The sequence below is a fragment of the Varroa jacobsoni genome, unplaced genomic scaffold, assembly GCF_002532875.2.
Source record: "Varroa jacobsoni isolate VJ856 unplaced genomic scaffold, vjacob_1.0 scaffold_1290, whole genome shotgun sequence".
Classification (NCBI taxonomy): Eukaryota; Metazoa; Arthropoda; class Arachnida; order Mesostigmata; family Varroidae; genus Varroa; species Varroa jacobsoni.
The window spans coordinates 55,949-70,551 of record NW_019214192.1 but is presented as its reverse complement, the minus strand read 5'-3'; the positions used below and the strand labels follow the sequence as shown (position 1 = coordinate 70,551).

The 14,603-nt window shown below is 37.3% G+C and overlaps 1 protein-coding gene and 2 non-coding genes across 4 annotated transcripts; 2 read left to right on the top strand and 1 right to left on the bottom strand.

The window, feature by feature from the left end:
• The first annotated feature begins 1,510 nt into the window (after positions 1-1,510).
• Nt5a (5' nucleotidase A) lies at positions 1,511-7,510 on the top strand. 2 transcript variants are annotated; one of them, XM_022847476.1, is made up of 10 exons: positions 1,511-1,656; positions 2,288-2,338; positions 2,577-2,785; positions 3,922-4,078; positions 4,322-4,562; positions 5,010-5,215; positions 5,657-5,847; positions 6,213-6,387; positions 6,761-6,985; positions 7,135-7,510. In XM_022847476.1, the coding sequence occupies exons 5-10, from the start codon at positions 4,351-4,353 to the stop codon at positions 7,410-7,412; spliced, it is 1,287 nt and encodes a 428-aa protein (XP_022703211.1). In that variant the 5' UTR covers positions 1,511-1,656; positions 2,288-2,338; positions 2,577-2,785; positions 3,922-4,078; positions 4,322-4,350; the 3' UTR covers positions 7,413-7,510. The 2 variants fall into 2 exon arrangements, with proteins under 2 accessions (XP_022703211.1, XP_022703210.1); XM_022847475.1 differs by lacking the exon at positions 3,922-4,078.
• LOC147752374 (small nucleolar RNA U3) lies at positions 3,646-3,850 on the top strand. The gene has a single exon (XR_015314234.1). It is a non-coding gene; the product is annotated as a small nucleolar RNA U3 (small nucleolar RNA).
• Positions 7,511-12,176: 4,666 nt separating the features above from the next.
• Positions 12,177-12,248, bottom strand: TRNAE-UUC (transfer RNA glutamic acid (anticodon UUC)). The gene has a single exon. It is a non-coding gene; the product is annotated as a tRNA-Glu (tRNA).
• Between the last annotated feature and the right edge of the window lie 2,355 nt (positions 12,249-14,603).

Sequence of the window (14,603 nt, the reverse complement as noted above, 5' to 3'; positions counted from 1 at the left end):
GCACAGATGATATATGAGAGCAGCAATCGGGTTGGTAAAAATACTGGTGGACTAGAAGTGGGGCTTTTAGTTACTTCAGAGCAAGACCCGAAATGAAAACGTACTTATTGTATCGTTTTACTTGGATAAACTTTTTATTATGCAGTTATATTTCTGCTCGTTTGTCTGATGTGTATTAAAGGAGATCAACTGGACGTCACTGTTACAGCCGGTACGCGATGCTTTATTAATACCATTGTTACGTCGAAAAAAATTCGTCTGCTATTAATGGAATAAATGTATCCTGTTCCGCATGACACGACTTACATTAAATATGTGTATAGAATTAGCAGCTAGTTTCTGCACGTAAACAATGGTACTTATGATATTATTTACGAGACAAAAATTACTTATGCATATACACATACAACAGACAATTCAAAAGTTTCTTATTTGAAAATTATTCCGTAGTACCTATGAGGTATACGATACTTCTTCTTAATATAAAGGAATAAATGGGTAATAATAATTCGTCTTCATATGACCGATAAATTGTGCATGGAGAAAATTCAGATGCAGTGTGTCTACCACAGATATAAGGCACATAGGAACGGTAGAAAACATCGTTATAATTAAATTATTTCATATCTAAAACAGTTACTTCAAATCGTTGTTTTTTATATTTACTTTTAGAGAGATTACTCTTAAGGCCGCTTTAATTTGAAGCGTGTATATAATAACAAACAGATGATAATCTAGCTGATTGTCGAACACAATTTATTGCATGGAGTGTTCAGTCAAACATACGCTTCTTGCCTCACCTTAAAACATTACCATCAGATCGTATGGAATATCTCGCAACATTCGGCGTCTCTAATGTATGTTCATCACGGTGACAACGGGAAATGGCAGTGGAGCCGCTCTAAGGATAATGCTTCCGAGTTTTGAGGTTTATTTTTTATTTTATAATATATTTATAGAGGTAATTTAAAATTGTATGAGAGAACTAGCTAGCGCTCAGTTGGGCAAATGTCTATGGTTGCTGTAACGTTACCTACACTTTTTTTAGGTATAGCATCAAGGACCTGCCCCTATAGGAAATCGATTGCAGTGGGCGCTGGTTGAACGTATTTAGGATTTCTCCAAGTGACCCATGAAACAGATGACAACACCCGTTAACATTTATAGTAATATTTTATCTTCCCTAATTTCTTATTCTCTTTTTATCCTCTATCTTCCTTATTAGTAATAACTCTAAGATCTGAATTAACGCTGCAGCATAGTTGTTAGTTGTAGGTTACCAAGGTAACGCATTCAAAAAATTCACGTTAGCTACTCACACCAATCCCTCATTCTTTCGAGGTGATTCTCTAGGGAGATCGAGAACTTTTCCCATTTCTTTCCATACTGGCCTGAAAGTCACCTACGCGCGCACTGCCCTTTCATTTAGGAGTGAAGGAAAGAACCCAGAACAACTCAATTACATATGACGGGTGTCCCGCTTACAAAGAAACGGTTTAGCGTGGGACTCACCGCTTCAACTCTACTTTGCCATGCTTGTACACCCGGCGATGACTGCCGGCTGACATACAGTAATAATTTCAAAGTCAACAAATGTAAGGTCAATCACGCGTGTTGGCCGTACATATCACCTCTCACGCAGTATAGCCAGAAAAGGTAGAGTTTGTAAGATTTAATTTCCAATTTTTTCCAGTGCTCTAGATTTATATGCATTCGTGTGGTACGTACGTGTCTAGATAGCACGCTTATTTTTAACAGATGAATTTTCTTGTATTATGCTTATAAATGACAATAGCACGTCAGTGAACAATGTTAAACGTAAATAGTGGTACAATGCTAACAAAGTAGTATTCATCGTAAATTATACGCTGAAAAACGAAATAGACGAACCATAATACGATATGTATGATTGAGTCCTCATTAGGGCACTACTAGGCGTAGTTAAATAAAAAATCAAAAATGATAAAGGTGACCCTTTTATTCATTGCAAAAAAAAACGCATTGCACCTAGTACTTTGGGCGGAGTTAATACAAGTGTTACGTATAAATGTTGTATACTTGTCAGAATTGATAGTTGAAGCGATTGCCTGCTACTCAAATAAAGCGACTACGACTGCGTACCTACCATGTGATGATAACCGAGACGACATATTTCTTAGACTATCATAGGAGAGGAAGATCCACAAATAAGCTGTACAATGTAAAAGAAAAGTATTTTTAAAACGATGTCTAAATCAGCCACCTTCGGACTACAGAGAAACTCTAACATGTCTTTCGTGTTTTCCAGATTCGTGACGGAAAATTTGGTGTCGAATATTAAATGTCATCACGCGCAACGGTAGATAAAATCGCAGTATATAAAGAAAACTGTTTACATATGGGGACATATATTACTAAAAGCTAATATTGTACAACTATTTTTGGTGATGTGTCTTTTTTAAAAGAAATGAAAATGCGGATCGGTTAGGAAATGTGAAATTATATGAATTCATTATGTGGTCGTATGAAATAATGGGCTCATTTAATAACAAACGTACCACTATTGGTTAACGTGACCCTTTGGATTCTTTTTACAGGCTCACACATTCATTGAATGCCGGCGAAGATCTACGTCTTGTGAAAACAATACAATTTTTTGAGGATTGATAATTTCGATAGGGTATAGCAGAAGTAGATTTTCGGTTGCTGATACAATTCGGCGGCGAATTTAACGGTTAGGCCAAATTGGGTCTCGATATAAATCGTCATGTGCTTATCTTCGCTAGAAAATCACTGCGCAGATTACGTAAGTTACGTAGTTAGCAATGGATGGCATCTATTGCTTACGAAAGATCTACATTTACCAGTTGATTGCACTCAATATATATCCTGATAGGTTCAGCGCTCGAGGTGGGAAAGACGAGATAACCGTCTATTGGGTAGATTTACAGGCGTCAATAGCTATGCACGTAGATGATAGTCAAAATGATAGTTGTAACATAGATGCGAGTGATACCAGCAATTTATGTTTCATCTCTGCTAAAGGAAAATGGAATTTTTGTTATAAAAACAAAACACTTTTGCCTATACACACGGCCGTTTCAGTTTTTAACTGTTTCATCTATTAATGATAAATGAATAATGATAATTTTTATGTCAGCGATTTAAGACACTTTTAGTTAGCTACATCAAAAATCAGGGCACTGAGCACAGTTGATTCGATTCTAAAGATTTAGCTACAAATTACAGTAGCCAAACTTGATAGATGTATTTGACGATTATGTAATGGCGCCTGTAAGCTGTCCTCTTAAAAAAGCCAATAGGGTGATATCAAATATGGCACGTTCTGGTAGCATTTTGCACTTTAAGCCAGTAGCTAATCACGCGGTTGCGCTATAGTTTCAGATAGCAGAGAGACCGGCCGTTCATTAGAACGGCGAAAGAATATAGTTTTTATAGTTTTCACTAAACTGAATCAGGTCTAAAGACATGGCTACTGTATAGATGTTACATAAACGATGAACTTCAGGGCTTTTGTATGTGTTCTCCAGATCAGCTATCATTGCCTATTGAATTCAGTTGTGAATAAGCGGCTTTTGATTTCTGTAATTGTGCGACGCAAGATTGGCCGAGAAACAGTACCGGGCCAGAAGAGTGGTAGAAGGCAAGATCGTGCTTCGCAGGGGCATGTCTGTAGTTTAACGTATCCATTTGCCGGGTTCGTACGTCTTGACTCCATCATGATGAAACGGAGTGTGAACCTGAGCGTAAATCAGGATAGATTGTTTTTACTAGGAGCAATATCCTTCTTTGATGATCGTTGTGTCTTCGATTTGTTGGTGAGAAACTGTATCCATCCAGCTTGAGTGGTCCAGGTCTCTTAATCACCAAAAACTTTTCGAAATGGGCGAAGGAAGCTAAATTGTGCGTGTTTGGATGTAGTTCACTTAAGTTAAGCTCTTTCACGGTACGGAAAAACCCACAGTGGTTAAAGCTCAGTGTTAGTAAAACGAAACAAGTCCGGTTAAAGTGAATGAACATGAGTCTGCTGATTACTACTAATAACACCGACGGATTGTTCCAATAGGAACCGTTGTAGGCAAGTGACAAAATTTCATCAATATATATGAATAATCAAAGTACTAGATTTAAATTTCTTCAAGTTGTCGAATGAACATGATCTATACTAAATACGACGCTCATATTTTACAATGAATGAGTGACATCAAAGTTAAGTATAACAAATTAAGTAACTATTATATATAGCATATATATTATGCTATTATATAAGCCGTAAGAAGGATAATGGCATAACTTAAAACATAATTTTTGCTTTTTTCAGTCCCCTCACAACTTCGCTTCGTATCAACAATGACCTCGGGGAGAACATTTTCCAAAATGCCACCGCAGGACACCGATACGAAGCTTGCTTGCTCCAGGTTCACATTGAAAGATTACGATGTAATTGGCTTTGACCTCGACCACACTCTCGCACGATATCGACTTCCTGCGTTATATCGGCTCTGTTACACCTCCATTGTTAAGCATCTAATCGACATCGGGTATCCAAAGGAAATTTTTAGGTTTGTGCATCTGTTACGAGAGCTAGCAGTAGTAAAATCCGGGATTATCATGTCAACCTATAATAATATATTTAATGAAAGAAGAAATGTTTGTTGCACTAGTTGCGGTTATCGTTGTTACTTTACAATTATTGTTTCACGTATGAGGGTCGGTACCCATTGTATGTCCTTTCGGTCGGTGTTTTTACTACACTAAGTGCGGTAAACACAAAGTTATTTTGAAGTTCGAATAGAATTGACATTGGTAATGGGCCGCGCGCTAAGGACTAAAAGATGTCGCTTGGCGCACAGCGTATTCAAGAATATAACAAATAAATATCGAATCCTATTTTGTCAGCTGCAATGATAAGCGAAATTTCTACTCGAATAGAGTGAAAGTATATCATATATTTTTCGTGTGCTCATACATATTCACTTTGTCGTTTTTTGCTGTATTTCTACTCATAGTGATTTCGATGAATCTCAACTCGCCTTTTGCCAAAAGGGACTCCTGTATGACAAAGAAAAAGGAAACTTTCTCAAACTTGGAGTCGACCGAAATATCCTACTTTGCTACCACGGCACGAAGCGTCTCAGCAATGAGGCAATACAGAAGATATACGGGGCCGAGTCAGAAGAGGCAGCAACTCTAAAACATATGCCCTTCATTAGAGGTAAGCTTTTCAATAAGTAACGTTTTTTAAAATATTTGAGGTTCTTTCTCGTTCTATCCGTTAATTCAATAAAAAAAATAAGATTTTTTTACGGTACTGATACATTGCGTTATGGAACACAGCAGGCATCGCTATAGGATCAACTTTGACGCCCCATATGTTAGAAATTCACATTAAAAAAAACAAATTCGAGCGCAAGCGTACTTGCGACAATCACGAGATACAAAGACAAGTGTGCTAATATTTCATAGTTAAATAAATATAGTTAGATAAATAATAAATATAAATAAATAAAAACATAATGTTTAAAGTACACGCATGGTCTGAACGACAATTTGTTGGCTCTAGATCTGTGTAATTATCATTTAAGGAGCTTGTTTGAAACTATTGCTTAAAGAGTCTTAATTCGATTTCTGGTATATGGAACTGTATCTTTTTTAGGTGAAACTTCCGAAAAAGTAACGCGTTTCTTCCACTGCTTCGGAGACTATTTTACGGTTGGAACAATCTACTTGTTAATGAAAATCGTCGACGCTAAGGATGCGGGAAAAATTGCAAGTCAGGACTATGCAAAACCGTACCGCGATTTCTTTGAGGGATACAGTAAGATGTATTCCAGGGAGAACTTTCAAGTAAATTGGGTTTTCCATGATATTAGCACACAGTGTTGCATGTTCTAAACTGCAAGCGTGCCTCAACAAGGATCTGAATTGTACCTGTAATGCTCAGAATAAAAGAAACGTATTATTAGCTTTTATTTGTTTACACGACAACGACTCAAAATTCTGTGCTTGCCTTGAAATGTTTTTGAATTTTTTTTGCAGCTACTTTCAACTATTAAATTTTTTTGTCCTACTATGTAATAATAAGTTTTGACCAAATATACAGGCTAAGTGGGAACCCTATTTCGTTGTTATTATAATATGTCAAGTCTATAAGCCATGGACGAAGCTAATCGTCTGTGTATGTGTTACTTTTCGTGGTTTTGCTTTGGCAGGAGCATACAGGTTATTTTTTTCCAGAGGTGAAGACAAATACGTCGAAGATGCTTTACCAGTGTACGCCCAAAATGCTCGAATGGTTAAAACAACTTCGCTTCGACGGAATGAAAATTGTCGTAATTACATCGAGCAATGCTGATTACGCCGAAATGATGCTGAGGTATTGCATCGGTAAGTAAAGTCAACCGTTGGCTACGAACGACTCATATTTTTTACTATACTGTGAATAAAAGTCTATCGAATAGAGCGATATTAGAAAAAAAAAATGTATAATCTTCGTTAAGTTTTCGCCGCGTTTTGCAGAATGTAACACGAGTGAAGTTAATATTCTTTAACCTTTGTGCATGATGAATGAATTCACTCGAAATATAGGTAAAGAAATTTGTTAGGAATAAGCAGGACATCGTTATCAGGCATGTGTTAGGTTCTGAGATAGCGGCCATTCGAATTCGCATACAAATAGAGCTGCGAATAAGAAATATTGTACTTAGCGATATGTGTACAGTTCATCTAATCGAATTATGACTTTGTGTGTTGTTATTAGGCAATAACTGGATGGATTATTTTGACTCGGTTGTAACGTGGGCGCGGAAGCCAGGCTTCTGGACACAGCCTGAGCGAATGTTCTACACGGTGAAAAATAATCGCGAAGGTGACATGATAGGCTCTCTGAAGGACAAAACCGTTTACGCACAGGGGAGCTGTAATAAACTCAACCAATTGCTTAAGCAACTGACCGGAAAGGACCAACCAAAAATGGTTTACGTTGGTAAGCTTAATCATCATAAAAATCTCCCCAGCTTCCACTATTACAAAGCAATCGCACATCAAAATAACCAAATTTTCTGAGCTTATGTATTTGCATTATGAACTTACCATGAATAATAATAATAATTTAACCGTGTGCGCTAATTTTAGGGGACAGTCTTGTGGACGATATATACGTGCCTACAAAATACGATTGTTGTGATACAATTGGAATTGTCGAGGAGATCGAACTTGAAAAAATGCCGGGCTGGTCCTCAAATTGGGGCTCTTTTTTTTACGCTAACGAGCCAATAGAATCGCCGTCATTCTGGTCAAGCGTCATCTCGAGCTCGTGCAAACTTGCCGTACCTAGCGTAGAAGAAATGGCGCAGTATCCGAGGGACCATGTTTTTGAAAAATGCACTGACAGCTGCCTAGTTTTCACCTAATTTATCTCAATCACTGAAAATATAATTGAGAAAAAAGATATAATGAAATAAAGAAGTGAAATTAAACAACTTCCTTTAGGAAGATTTTTTTATATATATCTTAAGTGTATTTAATACGGCATAATAGAGTGTAGACCTGTATTTTATTTTGGTTAATCATTTATTTCTATCATGGACTTCATATTGAAGAATTATTCTTTTTTAAAACCTTGTCTTCGTTAATTTTTCGTTGACAATGTACAGAACGACTGTAAAATACGTATGAACCAACACCATCGCAATGGGTCGCTTGCACGGCAAGTTTCTGAAGTGTTTATATTTAAATAAACACAAATATATAAAATATAAATATATAAAGAGATAACGCCGTTATTCATCTAAGATTACAATTTTTAAACGGGCCAGAAAGCGATATTGGTAAAAACGACCGAAGCCAATGGGAAAAGATTACGCCACTATATCAAAAATTCTTCTGTCATATGGCCTAAATTGGGTCACAACGTCTCCTCGAAAATATATCAATTGAAAATACTCATCTAGCGGGGCTATATAGACTATCGACAGGTTGTACGGGCTAAAGATGCAGCTAACTCGGTTTGGTCCGATTACTTTAACAAGGTTAAAGGAAAAACGCTTTTCTGCGTAGCAATGATTGTGGCTTTGATTAAAAATAATAATGCTTTATAATTATTTACTGCCAAGTTAGGTTAGTTAAGGTTTATGATCTGTCTATCATAGGTCCAAATACATTTTCACTACGCAAAGTGGAGGGTTTTGAACGGCCCAAATGCTAGTACATTAATGATTTGCATTTTGTTCAAGATATGAGGGGGAACAATAATAGAGCACGCACCGTTTTATAGAGCCAACTCAACCGCAATGAGACCTGTATTGCTATCATGATTGTGTATAACTCCGATATAAATAATTATCTTTAATAGATTCTGATGCATGACGTTGATTATCGGCACTATGGTGCAGATATCAAAAATATTGTTTTACGTCAATTGCCTTCGTTCAAAAGCAATCACGTAAGATTCGTTGTTTACAAAAAACGGCCCATACTCCAATGAGTATGATGGCTTAGTTAAACTCAACATATTCACACATTCATAATAAGCTGAGTTGTAGTCTAAGGTCCCTTCGACTTTTTCTATAGAATCAGTGTCGGCGGCGTCCAATTTAATGTATGCTCAAAATTCAATAATCCTCATCCTAACCCATACATTTATTATATACCTAAGCATGTAATCAGAATGTAACTTCCTTTTAGCTTGGCTTTTGAAAATGTAACTTTGCTACAGGCAAGGCCGCGGTAATTGTTTCTTTATTAGGTAGTAAAGGTTTGATGGAATGAGAATAGAATACTTAGCTCCGTATATTAAAACCTAACTAAAGAAAAGGTCAATAAATTGAAGTAAATCTCTGATCCGTTCGCATCTCTAGAACTGTAATAGTTTGATAATATTCAAGTTTCTCCGTTAGAGTTATTGTCCCATATCGTTCCATCTTCCCTTATGCACAATATTTATTATGCTGTTGTTATTAATTAAGGAATATAAATAAATACGCACACGGGAGCATGACAAAGATGTAGTATATCATAATAAATATAGATGTAATCCACTAAGCATTGCCTATTGCAGTTTCAGGGAAGGCTGATTCTAAACGTTTTGATTGTTCCTCTGTTAAAATGATTGGTCATGTGATGTTTAGAAAATTAAGCATAGGCACCATTTTGATTATAACCGCGGGCACGCTTTTTTTGCTTGTGCAAGTTGCTCATTACTTCATGATCACTAATCACATTCCTTTTATACCATGCAATTCATCAGCTCAGTCTTTAATCATACCGCCATCTAAATTATCGCTATAGAATCGGGGAGGTCTCGAGTTGGGTTGAGAAAAAGGTTTAGCTTCCTGTACCGCTTTGGGGTGACACGCTAGTAACGATATTTGATTTTCGTAATTAGCGGGCGCCCTTGAATTTGTAGGTTAACTCTACGTGCCTCAAACGTCCTTGCTCAATCAATTTTGATAGAAAGTTGAAGCATAGTTTGAGTATAGTCCGCTTCGATAGATTAGAACCCAAAGTGGCTGTTGAGTTAAAAGCTGTTTCTCGCTGACTGTGAAACTCTACTAGTCATCGAAAACGACTTAATATTAAACACTTCAGGTACACATGACTAAAGTATGTTTAGACTTAAAGTTGAATTAAATAGTGTGCCTCCATGTGGGGCTTTTTTCTGTGAGCGGACGATCGAGCAGCGGGGTATCTAACGTGTTGTTGTAACTATTTGCTCTTTGAATAATCGCCTACCGTGTGATCATTTTATAACATTCCTACAAGAAGTTGAGAGTTGTGAATAACAAAATCGTATTATATCAGATAATTTCTAAGTAGATCTCACGCATGCGCTTGTCGGATCCGTACTACCTGACTTAGCGACTACGACAGGAGGTGGTAGGCCTGCTTCTTTCGGAAGGAACATCTTTTCTTGAAAATTGTTCATTTTTCTATTTATCGGAGAGAGATGGTCGGCACACATTCTAAATCCTCAAGAAAACATAAATAATAACAAGCGATAAGCAAAGAAGGGCTTTGAACTTGAGGGTTTAGACGAGTTTAATCACGCTGAAACTACTCATACTGTGGAAATCCTTTCCACTACTACCTCAAAGAATAGCGTTCTGAAGATAGTATCATTTCTTGTGATATTAATGGGTATACCTTTGAGTAACATTTGATATTAGCTGATATCACATAGACGCATGAAAAGGTAATTTATTTTCGACTTATTTGTTTTTTTTAAGCTTAACTAATGGATGGACTTGTTGTGGCCGTCATTGGATATTAAGCAGTAGTCCAAGCACTTAGAACAGGAAACAAACTAACAAAATAATAACAAGCATTTTTTTTTTTTATTAAACTAGTCACCAAAAACAAATTTGGAATTTAGGCTAGGATGCCAATTAAAAGGAACTTATGATTCTAAAAAACGAGGTCATAGTCGATTATCAATGAAAAATATTTCATGCAGCTTGGTGATCACATGAATAATTCTTATCGGTGATATATATGTATTACAGCGAAAGCTGTTTGACCGTGGCTAGGCGGAAGATAATCAGATAGTTCATTGGCAAACAAATGGGAGCAATGCTACCATGTGCCAACGGATACATGCGCAATACAACTAATGGGGTTTGACCCATACTTAAGCGCGAGAATGAACACTAAAATCGCTATAACGTATACCTTTGCACGTAGTAACGTGTTTAAGTTTCTTAAAGCTTCAAATGATATTTACAGCGGCTCAATATGGTACATCAGTTTTTTTTTGAGAACTTGCCTTTGTTAATAGCCTCGTAACATGATATACGTCGGATGAACACAGTTACTTCAGGGCGTTCTAAGGAGAGAATCTACAGGATGCCGAACGCGGACTAAAATCGCGTCGGCTACTCAATATTTGAATGGCGTACAAAATGTTTTTTAATTATTTTTCTGTAATTTGTATTTTAAAACAAATATAACTTTCTGAGTATTGATCTACAGAGCGAAAAAAAAATGAAAACAAGTTGCACGGAGAGTTACATTTCCTATAGAACCTCGTAACTTTTCATAACACTGCACAAATACCTAACTAATGGCTAAGAACGAATGTGGAAACGGTTCGAGAAATGTATACGCATGCAAAGCACGTGATAGAAAAGGGCCGATAACACAGACACGGAGTACAGGTTTATGGACCACGAAGTTATTTAATATGTCCTACTGCAGATAGATAGGATTTGTTTGAACTGTGATTCAAGTAATGTTAAGAAAAAAATCGAATCCTACTCATTTGTTTAGTTAAAAAATATCGCGAATATACGTCGCTCAAATAGAAAGTTGTCTTGTATATGAGATAATTCTTTCGGTACTAAAAGAATAATGAAATTGAAAAATAAGTTAAAATGCTCATTTCAAATAATCTAGGTTTTGCATTTTAATTTATCATCTAGCCATGTTCAACTCGCGTAATTTTCCCTAACTGCAAATTGTTGCTAATTTAAATGCCAAGCAAGTGTTACTATTTCACCTTCTGTTAAACGTTTTTATCTGTATGGAAGCATTCCGTAAGTAAACTAAAACCGTCAGTAATATTATGACAAAGAACAGCTACTTGATCCACTGGATGGTGGAGAAACTCGGAAGACCGACCGAGTGAGATCCGGCCCAATACGCAACCCTGGAATTCAGCAGACCAACGTGAAGTCATCTTTTCAGCTGCACGGATCCTGCCTTTCACGGCGCAAATTTCGTAAATTGCTTTGCCGCTTTTTGATCTTAGCGAATGGCGATCTGCAAAAATTCGAATTTTTTTTTACATACCTAACATGTGCATTTTTAAAGCATAAACCCTGTATAATACACCATTGCCGTTGAACGCAATCCTCACGGACTTGTAGTGGAGGAAGGCGCCCAATAACGGCGTGTAAAACTAGCCTAGCACGAGATATCCTTCTGAAAAAGAAGCAATGGAAGAACAGAACGGCAATACCACACACGATACACGGTCCTGTGATTTCAAAATCATGTGGTAAATTAACGACCTTCCAGTTAAAAGCCAGCTGTAACAACAAGCCCTGGAAAACTTTAAATGAATAATAACGCATTTTGTGCTACCCGACTACGTGTTTGGAATAGCCGGTTACGACTCTAAACACTTGCATTGTTTAGCGCTTAAATCAGAAATTTCAAAAACGAAACTATAGAAAAATTTCCGATACCGGGAATTGAACCCGGGCCGCCTGGGTGAAAACCAGGAATCCTAACCACTAGACCATATCGGAACACGGCGATTACCAACGTAGAAATATTTCCTAGTAAGTCATAGGTGTTTTACAATTGTCAATATCCACTGCTGTGTACGAATGGAAAAGTTTCTAATAAAAAAAAAACTACTCATTGCTTTGTTTCCTTTGCAAATATCTGGGGCAATGTGGCCATTAACAAAACGAACGCATACATCACGTTTTTTATATTATTCCTCTAATATAATTAAATAAATATATTTTTTACTCTTTTATAATGTAATCTATTACCAGGTAGAAGAAAGCGTCGGTCATCATTGGGCCTGCGAAACATGGTCATATCCTCCAACAAACATAGTTCTACTAATGAATGTTGCCAGTGTTTGCTCTGAACAGGAAAATATTGCAAGCTATTGAAATATTTGTCCAAACAAACCTTGTTATGTTGTAATTCATCAATCGCTTTCCTTGGAGCATGGCAAGCTTTTGATAGATTGTGTGTTACTAGTCTGCTGTAAATGTATCTAGTGCCTACATTTGACTGAACACTTCCAAATTATCAGGGGTTAAGCTGAAGCATTCGTTGCACGTTTAACCCGAGCTTTCTGTCGTTGTTTTCGTTTGAGCTTTGTCATGGCTATCTTGTTGGAACGAACGGCAAACTCTTCTAACAATCAACCCTGTCAGTAGAGATGAGCTCTGGCAACACCATAGTCTTAAAGTTATGCACCCTAATACGTTAAAGTTTGATCTGCTTTTTCAAGCGGGACTTCTCTCACTAACCTTTACGGTGGATGCGTCTGGGTGGCTTCGAATTACGTATTCATAGGGCGGAAGATTGTGCAGCACGTAAAATGCTTTCGAGAATCGTGCCTGCGTTAGAAACAGGCAAGTAACACTGTCTGCTGATGAGGCTGTTTACATTTATCACCCAGACATTATTATACTTCTTTGCCGTTAAGAATTTCGTACAACTGCTGTTATGAGCGAGATTTTACAATCGGTGATTTAAATTTCTTTCGTGGTCTCATAGCATTATCGTTATATACAATCCACGAGTCCATCCATCTGCTAATACGACGGCCTTTACAGATGCTCTACTCGACTGCTCTGCATTTCCGCTTGAAAAGGAAGCCCCGGTATTTGCTAATGACATAAAGCGTGTGCAAGATCACCTAAGAACCGATTACCATTTAATAAGGCTGTCGTTAATTTTCACCCATGCATCTCGGAAACCTGTAAAGTTTGCAATTGAGGCATTATTAAGTGGTAACACATTTAGTCCTCGATATGTAATTTTTCATTTCAGATCGCTTTACACGCCTCAGTAGCTGCTTAATGAAGAGACATTCCTCTTGTGTTCAAGTTCAACAGGTTGCGGATATTGTACCCCATTAAGGGGCATGTTAGTAATACGCAACTGGGTGATCGTCTCTGAGCGAAAATCACTTCCGAGTCTACTCTGGCAGCATGAACTGATTTTTTGCGAGTATAGATCTTACGTTTGCACAAATTATGATCATCTGCGCAAAAGGTTTAGTTCAGGAGCGGAGCTGTGCGAAAGGCTTTTGTTGAACGGGATGCTTCGGCCTTCTGCGACGGGTGGCTGAGTTTCTCGTTATAATGGTTCATAGCTTGCTCACTGACTTTCTACAGCTAGCAGACGCGGCAGAGTGTAAAGAAAAGTTCAGTGTAAAGGAGCATAAAAGGCGTTTCGACATGGCTTTAACTGAGGACAACAAATATAATAAAATATGCATCTGTGCAATTTTAATATATAATCTAATCGTGCCCTTGTGCGCAAAAGTAGCGAGAATCAAGACTGCTTTACTGTTAAAGGTTTTTCCGTGCAAACCACGTTGAATGTTTTTTCTAACAATTCACGCATGTAAGACAAGCGAAGATTACGTACGAAAGCACACAGACTTATTATAAAGAGGATGTTCAAGGAGTGTTGCTAAGACTGATAACGCCGTAATTGCTAACCGAAAATGGTTTTCACCAATACTTTTATTAATTATCCCTGTCAGGAGTTTTGCAGGTAACAGATATTACTAGAGACTTAGAGTGCTTCAAGTTTATACTGATGATATATCTGAATGTAGGTTAGTCGTTCTTATAGAATATGTTATATGCTTATTTGAAAAGGGATCCTACAAGCACGGGAACTGTGAACAAAATCTGCTAGAGAAGTATTACTCTACTCCTTCTTTAGCTCTTACGCGATACACAAACGATGTATAGGAACTACGGGCACGGTAGTAACGTTGAATGAAGTATCATTTTCAATCGACCTTTAGTGAACATCACTGGACCCTGATCACATATATACATGTTGCGCGCAGTCGAGCAAAAACGCATATCTATAAACAACAAATGACAAGGCAGACCTAG

Excerpts from the sequence above, each read along its gene's own strand:
- Nt5a (XM_022847475.1), top strand. The coding sequence starts at position 4,351 with ATGACCTCGGGGAGAACATTTTCCAAAATGCCACCGCAGGACACCGAT. Across the intron at positions 5,848-6,212 it reads ATTCCAGGGAGAACTTTCAA|GAGCATACAGGTTATTTTTT; the intron begins GTAAATTGGGTT and ends TTGCTTTGGCAG. Across the intron at positions 6,986-7,134 it reads ACCAAAAATGGTTTACGTTG|GGGACAGTCTTGTGGACGAT; the intron begins GTAAGCTTAATC and ends CGCTAATTTTAG.